This window comes from Rhea americana, unplaced genomic scaffold (genome assembly GCF_003343005.1).
Source record: "Rhea americana isolate MKP2758 unplaced genomic scaffold, rheAme1 scaffold_8, whole genome shotgun sequence".
Classification (NCBI taxonomy): Eukaryota; Metazoa; Chordata; class Aves; order Rheiformes; family Rheidae; genus Rhea; species Rhea americana.
The window spans coordinates 10,593,174-10,607,658 of NW_028186978.1; the positions used below are offsets into that span (position 1 = coordinate 10,593,174).

Genomic DNA, 14,485 nt, shown 5'->3' on the forward strand with positions numbered 1-14,485 from the left:
AAAAAAAAAAAAAAAAAAAGAAGCTTTGAAGAAAACCTTAATGTTCCTAAGCCTAATGTAAACCTTTATGTTAATATCTAATAATATTACTGAACCTCTGCTTCACATATTTTGCAGTTCCCTACAATGGTCCTCATTCAATYACTGTGAATCTTTTAGCCACTGACCCCCAGCTTCCACAACGTAAAACTGTTGGCATTGAGAGAACTGGAACGGAAGTTGAAGAGCAAGCATACCCAACTGAGAATAGAAATAGTTCAAGTATAGGAAAAGGAAAAAAAAAAAATAGTCCAAAATCAATAGAGTGCTAAGTAGTAAAAGAATCAGTGGAAGACAACAGGACACAAACCAGCCATCTGTGTTTCTGGCATTTCATATATACAGTGTTATGTGGGACATGTTTATGCAGGTAATGAAATACCTACCCCACAACTACATTCTGCAACTACATGCACACAGAAATATCATGCAAAGAGATCTGCAGCTGTAGTTGTCTAGATCTGCAGATGCAGTTGTACTGAATRGAGATTTAAAAAGAAAAAAAAAAGCCGAGTTTGAAATCACTTTGTTATCCTTAATGAACACACCAGCATGGRTCTCGGGAACTTTTTAGTGCATTCCATTTCACAGCACAAGTACCTTGGTTGGATTAGCTCTAAACAGATTGGGTCAAATTCCATCACAATTAGCAAAATCAAGAAACACCAGTACAAAATGTTTCACTCAAAAAAGTCACTGAGCCCAAGACTGAATTAAAACTCATTCAGAAATTTTAGGTAAGAACTAATTATACATTTGTGGCCAGTCTGCTATTAAAACAGATAATTTGAGGACAGAAAACATCGTATGTACAGATTTGTGCCTCTATCCTTAATACAATTGTGAAATTATTAATATAGAACTATAAAGTTCTTTAAAAATTCTGATGACATAAACCTAGCTTTAAAGGCAGGTTTCTGTAAGTCAGCCAATTACTATTTACTATAAACGTCTTCATGTACTGATACAGCAATGAACAAATTAATGCAGTTGCTATAATTTATTTATGTCAAAGGCCTCCAGCAAAGTCACTCACAATAAGCTACAGTAGATACTAAGTGATAGAGGTAGGGACACAGAAGTAGTTTGAATGACACAAGTCACATGCTGCCTGTTGAATATATCTGTAGGGACTTAGAGAAGCAGAGATTGACAAATTTCCCAGTGGACAAATTAGCAAACAGTACAAAAGTAAGTTATTTAAAAGCAGAGAAGCTTTAAGGTTTATGTGAACATAGATGAGAGAGCATTGACAGTAAATATAAATAAAAATGGATAACGACAAGCAAAGAATTTCTATATTAGGAAAAAAAAAGCAAGAATTATATGGCTTCAAATTAAGGGCATCATCTCAGGATAAAGAACTGCAGATCATTAAGGGCAGGTCTGTGGAAACTTCTATTCACTATACTTACAGACAGGTAAAAAAMCAACCAACCAACCCTCCCCCCTCCCCAAATCTTTCTTCTATCCCTCACCTCACAGCACAGCACTAGAAACAGCACAGAGAGAGTACAGAAAGTAATCTTAAAACTTAAAGTTCATCTTATTTAACACTGACTCACTCATCTCTTAAGTTATACAGCGGAATTTCCAGGTTCTGAGAAAAACTGCAAACTAACCAAGGATCTGGGAAAACACACACAATAAGCAAGTGACACTGGAATACAAAAGCTACAGGGCACGGAGAAGACGACAGCAAACTTTTAGTCACCTTTTCCGTGCTTGAACAAGGAGACGAATTTGAAAGATGACAAATTTTGTCTTTTATCGGTTCTTTTCCAGACAGTGAGCAGCTAGCCTGCAAGCTGGCTTCTGCAGAGAGCCAAGACTTCCTGAATTTACTTCCACTCAGTGTACATAATTACTGTTGATATTCAACATGGGAAAAACCACCAACAAAAAAAAGCGCTGTAACTCCTCACGCTTTCGGCTTCACAGTGCGCTAAGTGGGCACTACTGCCTATCAGAAGTAACTATTCCCTACACACAGGCTAGTCCCCAAACTGCAGCCTGTACAGTTTTTTATGCTTCTCAGAAGCATGCAACACCTGACAGAAAGGTAAACTACCTSTCCCAACTCGGTAATCTTAATGTTCTGAAATGGCAATGTTCAGTGCAATCCTCCTGTCCTTTTCCTCCAGCCAAATAATTTCACACAGTTTTCCTTTAAAGCTTTTAAACCCTGGATTTTAACAGGATTTATTATTCAGACTACCTGCATAGCTAATTGCCAAAGTTTAGATGGAGATTTTTTTTTTTTTTTAATCTATGGTTCTTCATATAGGATCAGCATCATCCCATGCCCTGTTTCTTCCAAATATACCCACATTGAAGATTAGCAAGCGACCCTTTCTTTTTGCCAAAAGAAAGGACTGAATTTCTATTTTCTTCTAGAAGAGTCTGAAGTCAACTGCAGTTCATTTCTGGAATGAAAAGTCAYCTTTAAAATAATTTTGAAATGTAATCTGCCCATATTGTCCCTGTTACAAACARCAGAAATTTATCTCCTCTACTAATGTTGAATTTTTATGTTGTAAACCGTAAGAGCTACATTCTGTACGGATGTTTCAAGAAAACCCGTAATGCTTCCTTATAATATATTTAAATCATCAAATCCCCCTCTCTCACTCTTGCTACATCTTCTTAGCAACTAATTCTGGCCCTTTTGCAGTTCTACAATGAAACTAGTAGCTTTCGCACTGGCTTAGTACAAAACTAGCAGTACTTCTACAATGATAAAAATTTCTACCATTCCAAATTCTCTTTCTGCTGTGTTCACTTCTGATCTCTTTTCAAGTCTTAGAAACTTTTTTTTATTGTCTCACATGTGCTTGCAAGCCAAGGATATAATTTCCTGTTAGTACCTGTGGCCCTACTAGAGGTAAGAAAAAAGCTAGCTTGATAAATTTCTGTAAATTTAATTATTAACCAACCAAAAGAAATATCAGACTGTTTGCATCTAAGAAACCGGATGAAAATAAATCAGAAAAACTAGTTATAACAATACAGCTGCTAAAGTTAAACAATTAAACACAGTTCATTTTTTCTTATTTAATAAATAATATCAAAAAGTGAACCGGTTCCTTTTTTTTTTTTTTTTTTTTTTTTTTTACATTATTGGAAAAAACAGTCTCTTGTCTAACTCCAGCAATTATACAAGCCATAATGAAACAGATCTAGATTTGGAGACCAGCTTTTTGGGTGGACATTCTATATCCCGTTTAATTGGAGTCCAGTGTGCATAGCCTCATAACTACTGATGACTTCTCCACTTCTGGGCTTGGTCTTCTTTTTTGTTGTTCTGGTTCCATTGATGACCTCACTGTTCTTTTGCCAAAAAACAAAACAAAACAAAACAAACAAACAAAAAAAAAACCACACCTTATTCCATGTATAACATTGAAAAAATCTGCAAAAACATGGCAAATTCCAACATCTGATCAAATCATAACTACCTTTATGCTATCATCATACAGATGTTCAATTATATTTGTTGCATCAACAGTAGCATGGCATTTTAGCTTTAGCATTTAAAAAAACATGAAACCAGACATATGCACATACGCACAGAGAGTACACTTGACAAAAAACACTTTTATGTGGTTTACATTTCACTTTTATTTATTCCTCAAAACTGCCCATATTGCAGGGTTTTTTTTCTTGATGAAATATGGAACTGAGCAATTAATTCTACAAAATTATGGTAAAAACTTGCTCAATTTTCTACCTTATTGCTAAGGAACTTTACAGGTGCACAGTTTGTAAAAATAACCCTTTTAAGACTGAATGTATACATATGCTACAGGATTAAAAAAAAAAAAAAAAGAAATTAGCATAGCACCTCCATATGGGGCAAATGCAGTGCTGAACATCGACAAATGTTAACAAAGTTAGAACTGCTCATTTATTTTACAACTTTTTTATTAAGGGAAGAAATTGTTCAGTCCTAAAAGGGTTAAGTAGAAACCCTAATATACTTCTTTTTCTAACAAAGCTGCCACTCAATCCCACAGTACAGTGCTTGAAAACAAACTCAAAAGTCTGGCACAGGAAGGTATACACATTTGTTCAGTACTCATAAACACAGCTGCTTTTGAAAGAAAGTAAGTAATATGGTTAATAATTGAAGAGCATTTAGTTTCAATATGGACACCTCTATGAAGTCATTTAGTCTACAGTGGGTAGCTTACTTATGATAGCTAATTTGTTTCACTTGGCATTAATATTATGTGTATGGGGAATTCTCAGATTTATTTCTTCAGTTCATGTCTTTTCAGGTAACCATTCTGATTTTATATGTCTGTGCAATAAAAAGGATAGAATATCATTATTAACACAGTTGTGGGAAGCCTTCTGGGGCAAATAATTAGGAAAAATATCAGCAGCAGGTTTTTAAAGACTATGCTAGTGTTGAATTCTAAAATGCAGTTCCAAACAAAAATAAAACAAGAAAAGGCATAGCTGAATTTGAGCACTTAATTTGCTTTTTCATCCTAAAGTTGAAACTAGAACAACATTCTGAGCACAGACTCATTTTCTATGTATATAGAATTAACAGCAGACTTAACAGCTAAACTTGAACAGTTATAATAGTTTCATACTGAAACATTCTAAAAGTAGTTTAATCAAAATCTTTAGATATTGTTAATATCATGAAAATTGATTAACAGCTCACAAGGCCAATAAATGTAACAATATCACCCCACAGGAAAAAGTTCAGGAAGATAATATATCTGAACAACCGGACATCTTAACAACAGTAAGGACCTGGAAGACCATTTCTGTACTACAAATTACCTACTGGCAACAACGGAGCCACAAGCCCAAGGAAAAATACAGGATTTAAAATGGTCTTGTAAGTAGAATTTAATAACCTTTTTTTCACCCACTAGGCTGTAGTGTGTAAAACAGCAGAAATTAGGCTAAGTAGTTAGATTCTTTACAAGTCAAAGAATATTATAATATACTCTATTGGGCAAACTTATTGCAAGAAAAGAACTGAATATAAAAAAGTATTGCATTTATATGTAAAAATTTTAAAATAATGAATATAAAAGCAGGTGTCAAGTTCTGAAAAGCTATTTAAAATACTCTTTGAAGGTTAAAAGGCTTGTTATGGTTTACCTATTGTGTATATATAATGTCTTGTTCTTGAATATCCTTCTAAATCTGATACGTATCACTTATTTTAATTCTCAGTCTAATTAGTGCTGAAAAACTGTGGCCCTTGAATGAAGCAGTATTGTAAGATACTTATGTGCTTCTAACAAAAACACTGTGAAATGATTCCTGCCACAAAACAATCAGAAGAAAGTTATACAGCACATACACAAGTAAACAGATTTGCAAGTAAATGTCAGTAAACAGTTTAAAACAGAGATAAGGCCACAATGAATTCTGCCCTTGGTCACTGAAACAGAGATGAGGCGAGGCAGTATTCACTAGTGCTAAGAACCAGCATTGTGACTATGTCATGGGAATAAGTATCATAATACAGGATAGCAAATATGAAGGCCTGGTGGAATACAAGCACATTTTAGAAGGACAGTGGCACTGATTTAAACTATTAGTTAAATGTCTTTTGTAACTCATTTCTTCCTTTAACCACATTGTCTTCAAGATATACAAAACATGTTCAACGGAGCACTGAAGCAARCATTAGAACAGAGCATAGCAGAAGACAAATATAGGGCAGAGACAATAGTTTAAAATGGTAGCAGTGTTCAAACTGGAAAAAGCAGTCAGAAAATAACCCTATGAAAACGGCCAACAGATAAGCCCGAAGGCAATGCACTGCAGAAAGCCACAGCTTCACATTTACACTGCAGTTGTGGCTCTTGCTTCAGGGTATAGTAAAGGCTGAACACACCATAAAATTTGCATTTTGGCTTTTAAAGAAGAAGGTCACTCTATCAGAACTTGTCCTATGAGTCTATGCCTAGTTCTTGACTACAAATGAACTACCGGGATATATTTTCAAATACAAATGAAGCAGGCAGGTTTACAAGGAGGGATAAAACATGGCAAGGTCAAAGTGAAAAACAAACACAACAACCAACAAAGTCAAAGTGCAAATGAGCCTTAAATTTATGATGGAGAGAAGACTTAAACATTGCACAAGCTGTTGGCAGGGAAAGAGAAACCCACARGAAATAAGGATGGGAGGAGTTGACATCTTGATAGTGCTTTACGGTTTTCTATTTGCCCATTTCTAAGTAATAAAATTTACTTCTAGTTATTACGGTATGATCACTTCACAATGAAAGCACGTTCTCAATACAAGTCTTACACCAAAGTCTGGCCTAATTTACTCAACAGTATGAAGCAAAACATGCTTTTTGTGATTTTCGGTGATGAAGGGCATCACCTACCAATCCCATTTGTAGCACATACTTCTCATGATATTTTAGTTACATGCCAACAAGACAGAAGACATGCTGCCAAATGAAGTTATTGGGAACATTCCACTTCTGAAATAAAACATTTAACTTACACTTAATACAAATTATGTACAAGATTAGAAAACCTGAACAGATCCTGAAACATTTTCTGATGCAATACGACTGAGCAAGGAAGAGTGGGAGAAACCCAGTAACAACCCTTCAAAAACACCAACGTATGACTGTGACATGAACAATCATTAACATGACTGCTTGAGATGCCACTTTAAAAAAACCTCATGTAATGTTAGAACCTCATGAATTATCACTATAAATACATATTTTAAAAAAAGGAAAACAGAAATAACTATTAACAATGACTGAAAACAGAGCACTAAAGTTAACATACATTGCATGTATTGCAGGCAAGGCAGAGGCATTTTTTAAAGCTTTTGCACAGACTTCATATAATCTTAAAAAAAATATGCTGGCCTTTACAAGGTTCTACTTGCTGAAATAAAAACAATTTCAGTTCATAAAAAGTCACAAGACTTCAGTTTAAAAAAAGGAACAGTTCCAGCCACAGACCAAAAATATATATATTTTTTTAAACTGGAAGAGTATGGTAATTAGATTATACAAGCATGGTCAGGCTTGGAACCTGAATATACTTCAGAGCAAAAGCTCAGAGGAAAAAAAAATATAAACTATTTGGTAACAAAAGTGTACTATATGTTGTGATACAAAAAAGGTATGGTGAAAATGTACCTTTTATACTAAAGCTTATACAAGTTCCTTGGTCCATAAAAACTATGCTGTGTTCATGTTTTCTAGTTTGCTCAACATGTATCCCAGCCACATTTTTATTTGTTGCCCATAAAAAAAAAACAGCTGAAAAATAGATTTTCAATAAAGTTCTTACGTTTCGGATGTATTTTTTTTTATTGTGGCTTCTATATTTAAGATCAGCACTTGCAGGTAACAAGGTTCAAATCATATCACCTAAAACGGAAAGGTGTTTTCCCATGAAACCACAAAAATTGTTCAGTTATCTTGAATGTAGCACTTAAAAGTCAGTTAAAGTCCAAACAAACAACGGTAGTTAGGAAACTACAGTTGCTGTAGATGATGTGACATTGGTTGGGTTTGTACTGACACTTGTGTAACTTCCCTCGCTGTTTGTATTTGTTTCACTAGAAGCCATGAGGCTTGAGTTGGCTCTGAGGATTGCTCCAGCAGCACTGCAGTGTGGTCGTGGCCCTGGTTCCGGTGTATATGTAAAGGTAAGGCTGGTGGAGTAAATTATGCCATCGTTACGGACCAAAGTTACTGGAACCTGGACTGGTTGTCGGACCCACCTCCAACCCTCTCGAAACGCAGAAATATCTGGAACAACACATAGCATGCTCTCTGCACATCTGGAAAACAGGAGAGTGGACTAAGAATAATAAAACAGCTTAAAAGATTATCATAAACTATTCAAAGTATTCATTGAAATCTAACTACCAAAAAAGCAGTAGAAAATTCTGTACCTGTACATGGTTTCAGCTTCCACATCCCCAAACCAGACACGTAAATTTGGAGTGAAGTTCTGTCCTGTAAGTTCAAGCATTGCTACATCCCCGCCACCATTCAACTGGAAAGGGTTCATGAGAGAAAACAAAACAAAACAAAACAAAAAAAACCCAGATATATTAGTAAAAACAAACAAATCCACTGCAAAAAACAGAAGAAATTTCTTCATAATGCATACAAAAATTCTACACAATGCTGTTTTTATCAGCTGGATAAAATGGAAATAAACACACCTACACAACTGAACTATGAAGAAGTAACTCATCTAAAAGATGCTGCCAAATAATTGGAAAGCCTAAAGAATCTTGTAATTCTTCGCAGTGGCCACATAGAATAAAGCAGTCAACAAACAAGGCTTTGAAAACAAACATCAAAGAATATTTCACAGAACACACCAGGAGAACTTCATGATTTTCAGCAGCAGAAAGCTTGAAAGGAAAGAATCCTTAACAAGGATTCAGTCTGGCTTATAACTGGCTGTTTTAAGAGCCAAAATAAACTTCTAAATAATCAAATAAAAGTATATGCCCTAAGGATACATCCACCACAGTATTTTAAGATATAAAATTCTTAATTTACAGAACAATAATAATGTTACTTCAGCCATGAATATGCACAAGTATTTTGGAACATAACTGAGAAAAATAGCAGCAACATAATATGCTATTTATAAAGCTGGTAGGAATGTTTTCCTACAATAATCCATAAAGGTACTAGGAAGACTAAACCAGTACCACAAAACATTTTCACATTTTTTTTTTTTWAACAAATCACTTACTTGAAGACTTTCTACAACAGGCACAGGTGTTACTGGAGCATGGACTGGTCCCATCCCCTCATAAAACGTGTATTCTGCTTTATCTGTGCTAATGATTGTCCAAGAAGCTCCATCATTTATCATTTCTTTATTTGGTTCTTTTGGGCATGGAGTGGCCTTAGTAAGAAAGAACAGTTTTACATCTGATCTGTAGATTCGCTTGACAGTCACAGAGCTAAAAAACAACTGAGTCAGTAAAAATGCTTGCTATTTCAAAAATGTTTTCCCTCTAATAACATGCAATAGAGAAACAGTCACATACTGCTCAGCAAAACTGGTAAAAAATTGAAACCTCTCAAGACATTTTAACTCTTACCTATGATGATATAACCCACTCTCCAACCTTCTGTTTAATATTTTAATTTTAGTTCTACTTTCAAAATATTAACATTATACAATAACCATTAACAAACACAAACTATAGCATCGAGGAGGAGCTACTTTAGAGTAGATTTTTTTGTATTAATGACAAAGTGATCCAAACTGCTGCAGATTGAAGTGGACATATTTTATTAGATATGTTTTACATCCRCCCAAGTACCTAGATTTTTTTTTAAAAGGAGTTGTTCATTATCCACAAAACGATGGAAAATACAAACTTGTATTTCCAGGTTTGTACAAAGCCATGGGCAGAAACAAAGGGCAAATGAGTCAGAAATTTTTCTTGTTTCCTTGAAAATATTAACAAAACAGTCGAAAAAGATATAAAATACACTGACAGCTATATTCTTATGGCAACAAAAGCTTCTGTGAACWATTCCAAAGTCTAAGAGTCAATAAGGAAATTCTGCATATAAAGTTCAAACACAAGCACAGGAAAGARGGTACTTAGATATTCAAGCTTTAATACCTAAATTCAGGGATTTTCTTTCATAAAGCTCAGGATATCTAGGTATGTTTTCACTCTTTAACTGTTAGATAAACTTCAATTAGCAGAAATTGCCCAGTTCAGATTAAAGGAAGTTGAGATCAAAACTTGAATTCAACCTGAATTCAGGTGGACTCTTCATTCTAATATGATCAAATGAAAAAACACAGAAAACAGCTTGCCAGATAAGCATACAACTAGGACAGCGCCTAGAGATCTTTGCCAGGTCAGGACCCAGTTGATATTTTTATTAGAAATAGAATCTTGCAAGGCTTCTAAATTACTAGCCTAAYTTTGAAAAGAGAAATTGTTACCTATTATTTTGATGCATGACATTTCTCCTACATGTTACCAGGAAGACTAAAATTCCTGAAGCTGAATGGATCAACAAGCTTCAGTTCAAAACAAATGAAAATATGGGTATCAAAAATGAATGAGTTGAACAGGTAGTTACAACTCAGGTTCCTGGAGTCACCACTGACAGTTTTCAGAAATCACCAGCTCAATGTGCAGTGGCAGCCTAAAAAAATAACACAATGCTGGACACCATCAGAAAAGAAGAATAAGATATCGGATATTAGTTTGCCATTTTAGAACCTTGGTTAACCTACATCTGCAACAGTGWGCAGTTCTGGGTACAGAGAATGGCAACTTAAATTATTGAGGGGTTGAGCTACTGGTCTTAGGAGAAGAAATTAAAAAGACTGGGACTCCAATTTGGAGAGAAGAAATTAAGATGACAATGGACAAGGTGAATGCAGAACTATTATTCAAATCCTGCAAAACTGCAATTAAGAGTCATACAGAGAAACATATTATTCAAAGCACATACAACAAAAGTTCTCTACACAGAGGATAGGAAACCTCTGGAACCTACTGCCACACAAGGCTGCAGAGAAGGACAGCCTCAGCACATTCAAAAGGAATCAGAAAAACTAATGGACTATATGTCTACAAACCAATATTAAAAGGAATGTATCCTCCTACATCCTTAATACAGCAAATGTGGATGCTGGCAAGTACAAGGACTGCAGAAAGTGACCAGGGCTTGCCTGCTCTCTCCCGAGCTTTCCTATTGCTGTTATTAGAAATAGGTGCTGGGCTAAATATGGACTATTGCTCTGATCCAGTAAAGCACTGTTTATATTCTTTTTGTATTCTCCAGAATATATGACCATCTTTAAAGAGAGATCTTGCTGGTACTTCAAAAACTGAAGTTCAATTTTCATGTAGGTTCATGTTGACCTGCCGACATTTTACAGCCTCTCTGCTTTAATCCTCTTAATTTTTCTATACTTAGTTATACCCATCCATCCAAAAAAAAAAACAGTCACCCTAAAGCAAAGCTTTTTACTCTGATCACAATTTGGTTAGGCTCTTGTCCTAGGACTTGTGTTCAGCAGTAAGTGCGCAGCATTGGGCAGGTGAAAGATAACACACATGCCTGTTTCCCTGGTTTTGGTCTTTTGGTTTGAAAGAAGAAACAGATAAAATGAAATCTCTCTCCTGACACTGGCAGATGTTTATTTTCTGTAGTCATTACCAGAGAGTCAAAATGGCCCTATGTGCAAGTTTGGCAGATTTTATTCAACAAAGAAGCAAGTGGTAGCCTTGCTTTTCCTACTCTCCTGAAGAAATTCAGGAGAGTGGGCGGCCTTGTCTTTTATCTTAGTCCTACCACTGTAGAACATTCATAGGTCTTACCAGACTGAGCTCTATGAGCATTGCACTAACTGAGGAGTGTCAGGCTATCCCTGTACTCCCACATGCATTTCCAGGATGCTGACCAGGCAGCTGTTAGAGAAGTAGGAGCTGCTTTTTCATTCAGCTTTTCCTCATAAAGAGTCTGAGAAAGATTAAAGAGGAATGCTGATCCTCAGTCACTGCAATCCTGTTTCTTTGCTTTCTGTTCTGACATAAGACCAATCYCCATTATGAGAAAGTATACTGCTAGATATCTCTCTGCTATCTGTGGGCAGAATCGAGATCTGCTCCCTACTAAGCCACAGGTAATGAATATTTTTTCTGAAATATGAACAAGGCCTCTGGTATTCTCTTTCCACAGTCTCAGTTCAGGATAGAGGTCAGCTCAGGCCTCACCAGTCCTCTTGTCTCTTCCCTCAAATTAAGAGAAATCTTTAAAAGGTTAGCTTCCCCCTTTTCCTATCTCTACATTTCTTACCCTAGAAGCTAGACCTGTTCTCCTGGAAAGTCCCGAGTCTTCTCCAAGTGAGACCATCTTCCTAGATCACAGTGTTCTCTCACAGATCTCACAGTGATCTCAATACTCTTTGCTATTTGAGCTGTCCTGGATGTTTAAAGAAAAGATGGAGGAATACTCATGTAGGCCTGAACTTAGTACCAGTCTTGTCACTCTGACGGGAATTACAACGCTGAAAATCTACTACGAGTATGCTAACTTACATATGAGACTGAAAGAAGAGTTTGCTAGCACATTGTATGAGCTGTCAAAGCAGCTGCACATCATGACATTTTTTACAGTTCTCCTGTGGGGTTCGCGGTAACATCCTAGGGATATTGTTCTCCCCCTGCTGGAGTAACAAATAATTGCAGACAGAGATCGCTACATTATAGATGAGAAAAAGATTTCATGAAAAGGTTAGTTTTCTAAATCATATTTCTTTGGCTTTATAAGTTACCATGGCCAACTACAGTAACTTCCTAYGCTTACATTCTTAGCTATGAGCAAGACAGTGCAACTCTGCTAAGTTCCTAAAGAAGTAAGATCATGATGAGTTGTATCATTTCTYATTTTCTGAAAGCTAGGAATAGACACATATATAACTAGTACAACTTTATTGGCACATGTCAATTTGTTAAGCCAAGGACRCATGAGCTCCTAGTGGATAAAATATAAATTCATTGTCTATACAGATCTGGAAGAGGGATATGAGAAAAGAAGAACAGATCTGAAACAAGACAGATGGTACCTTTCATCCTCTGTGTTTTCAGAACAAAATATTAGACTCACATTCAAAAACAACCACAAAAGTGACATTTATACACAATTTGGGACTATTTGGGAAGACTCTGCAACCATACTTCTCTTCCAGTAGAACAGGTTTAAACAACTTACTTGAAATTGGATTATTCTCTCCTGGGAAAGGCACAAATACATTCTCTCAGTGTCCTTAAGGTAGAATGCACATTTATGGAGCTGTGATACTGGATCATCTGCATCCAATAATGCTGTTTGTTTATCCACTTTTCGAATTATCTATGAATGAGAATTGCACGTACATAGTTAGGACAATTTCTGTATTCCATTACATTGGAGATTACATAAGTAATGTTAATAAAGGAAGTGGAAGATCATATTTTTTAATTCCAGTACCTTGCTGTTCTAATACTAACATTTGATTCATAATTTCTAATACTTTTGACAACAAATACAGAATATTAAAGTGATGGTTGGTATTACAGCTTCAATGTAACAGGTGCTGCATGCATATATATTTTATCTCGTTTGCTATGAGAGTAGGGAAAAAGTCCATGCTTCACAAAATAACAAAAATAGCAAAATCTACTTGTGTTCCATTTTCTGATGCAAAAGAGCAGTAGTCAAGTACTAACAGACTTTTACCAAAGCATATGCTTCCCCTACTGATAGCACTACGAAAAGACTGTGGTAGACTGGTTGCTGAACTATAGTTGAAAATAAGGAATTACATTATAAATATTCAGATGTCCTTAAGTATAATTTTGCAAACACAATGATCATAGTGCATCTAATGATAGTTGGTCATTAAATGTTACTTAAAGACAACTGCAAAGAATAATCATTCCTTATATCTGGAAGTTCAACGCAAAAATATCTGCTGTCTTAATTCAAAGCTGTTACAGTATTTTATTTTTAAAAATTAAAAAGTTATTCCCTTACAGACAGTGGAAATCTGTAGCTTGGAATTTTAACTCAACTTCTAGAAAAAAGTTAATACTTCATTTTATGCAACATCAGCAGAAGCAGTAGCCATAGTGCTTGAAGATTTCTAAGCCGACAATCAGAAAGCCAACCATGTCCTCTGGGATTTCTAATGATAATAAATGGCATTATTAGCAATATAATTTTCAAGGTTAACTTGTTTCTTCAAAGTTCTTTGCATCACCTATAAAAAGTCTGCAAATTACCTTAAATCACATCACCTTCAATCAGTCTTGAAGGCAACATGACACATGTTCCAAATAGCAAACACAACAGGAACCTTTAGCCTGACTTTTTAAAATCTATTTCTACCTGTATATATGGTTTCTGAAATCCTAAATGATGGCATCTCCTTAAGCAAATGTTTACATGATATCCATGAATAAAGTAAAATCCTCCTACTGGATTTCTTGCACACTAAACCAGATTGGTAGCAAACAAGTCTGGATTTTTCTGACAAGTAACATGATCTAATAAAAACTGAGTCTATTTAAATCATCGTTTTAATCCATTTACTCGGAGCAGACTTATTTTCTAAAARAGTCTGATAATAGGAGAAAAGTTCTTAGTATAGTCACAGTAAAATAACCCTGGTAAGGTGAAACAAAAGTCTGCCTGCAGGGGAGTTTGGTTTTTACCCAGGCATGTTTTAAGAAAAATATTTCAAATGGAAAGTGGAATTAGCAAACCCTCACACACAGAATTCATAATGGGCTGAGAAACCACAATTTTGCCAGAGATCTCATATGAAGTATGGTTTATCATCAGTCACATAAAAYTCTATTTAGGCTGGCATTTAACTGCATAAAACGGGGGAAAAAATCTATAATTCTACTTTTTTTTTTTTAATACACATGACC

General features: G+C 35.4%; 1 protein-coding gene across 4 annotated transcripts in view; it reads right to left on the reverse strand.

Moving 5' to 3' along the window:
• Positions 1-3,851: 3,851 nt before the first annotated feature.
• The window catches only part of RBPJ (recombination signal binding protein for immunoglobulin kappa J region), a 153,468-nt gene continuing 142,834 nt past the window's right edge, over positions 3,852-14,485 (reverse strand). For all 4 annotated transcript variants that reach the window (XM_085322678.1, XM_085322677.1, XM_085322676.1 and 1 more), the window contains exons 8-11: positions 12,780-12,920; positions 8,776-8,931; positions 7,955-8,058; positions 3,852-7,840 (exon numbers count right to left, since the gene is read on the reverse strand). In XM_085322678.1, the coding sequence (XP_085178804.1) occupies positions 7,525-7,840; positions 7,955-8,058; positions 8,776-8,931; positions 12,780-12,920 (717 nt within the window). In that variant the 3' untranslated portion in view covers positions 3,852-7,524. The remainder of the gene's footprint in view (positions 7,841-7,954; positions 8,059-8,775; positions 8,932-12,779; positions 12,921-14,485) is intronic.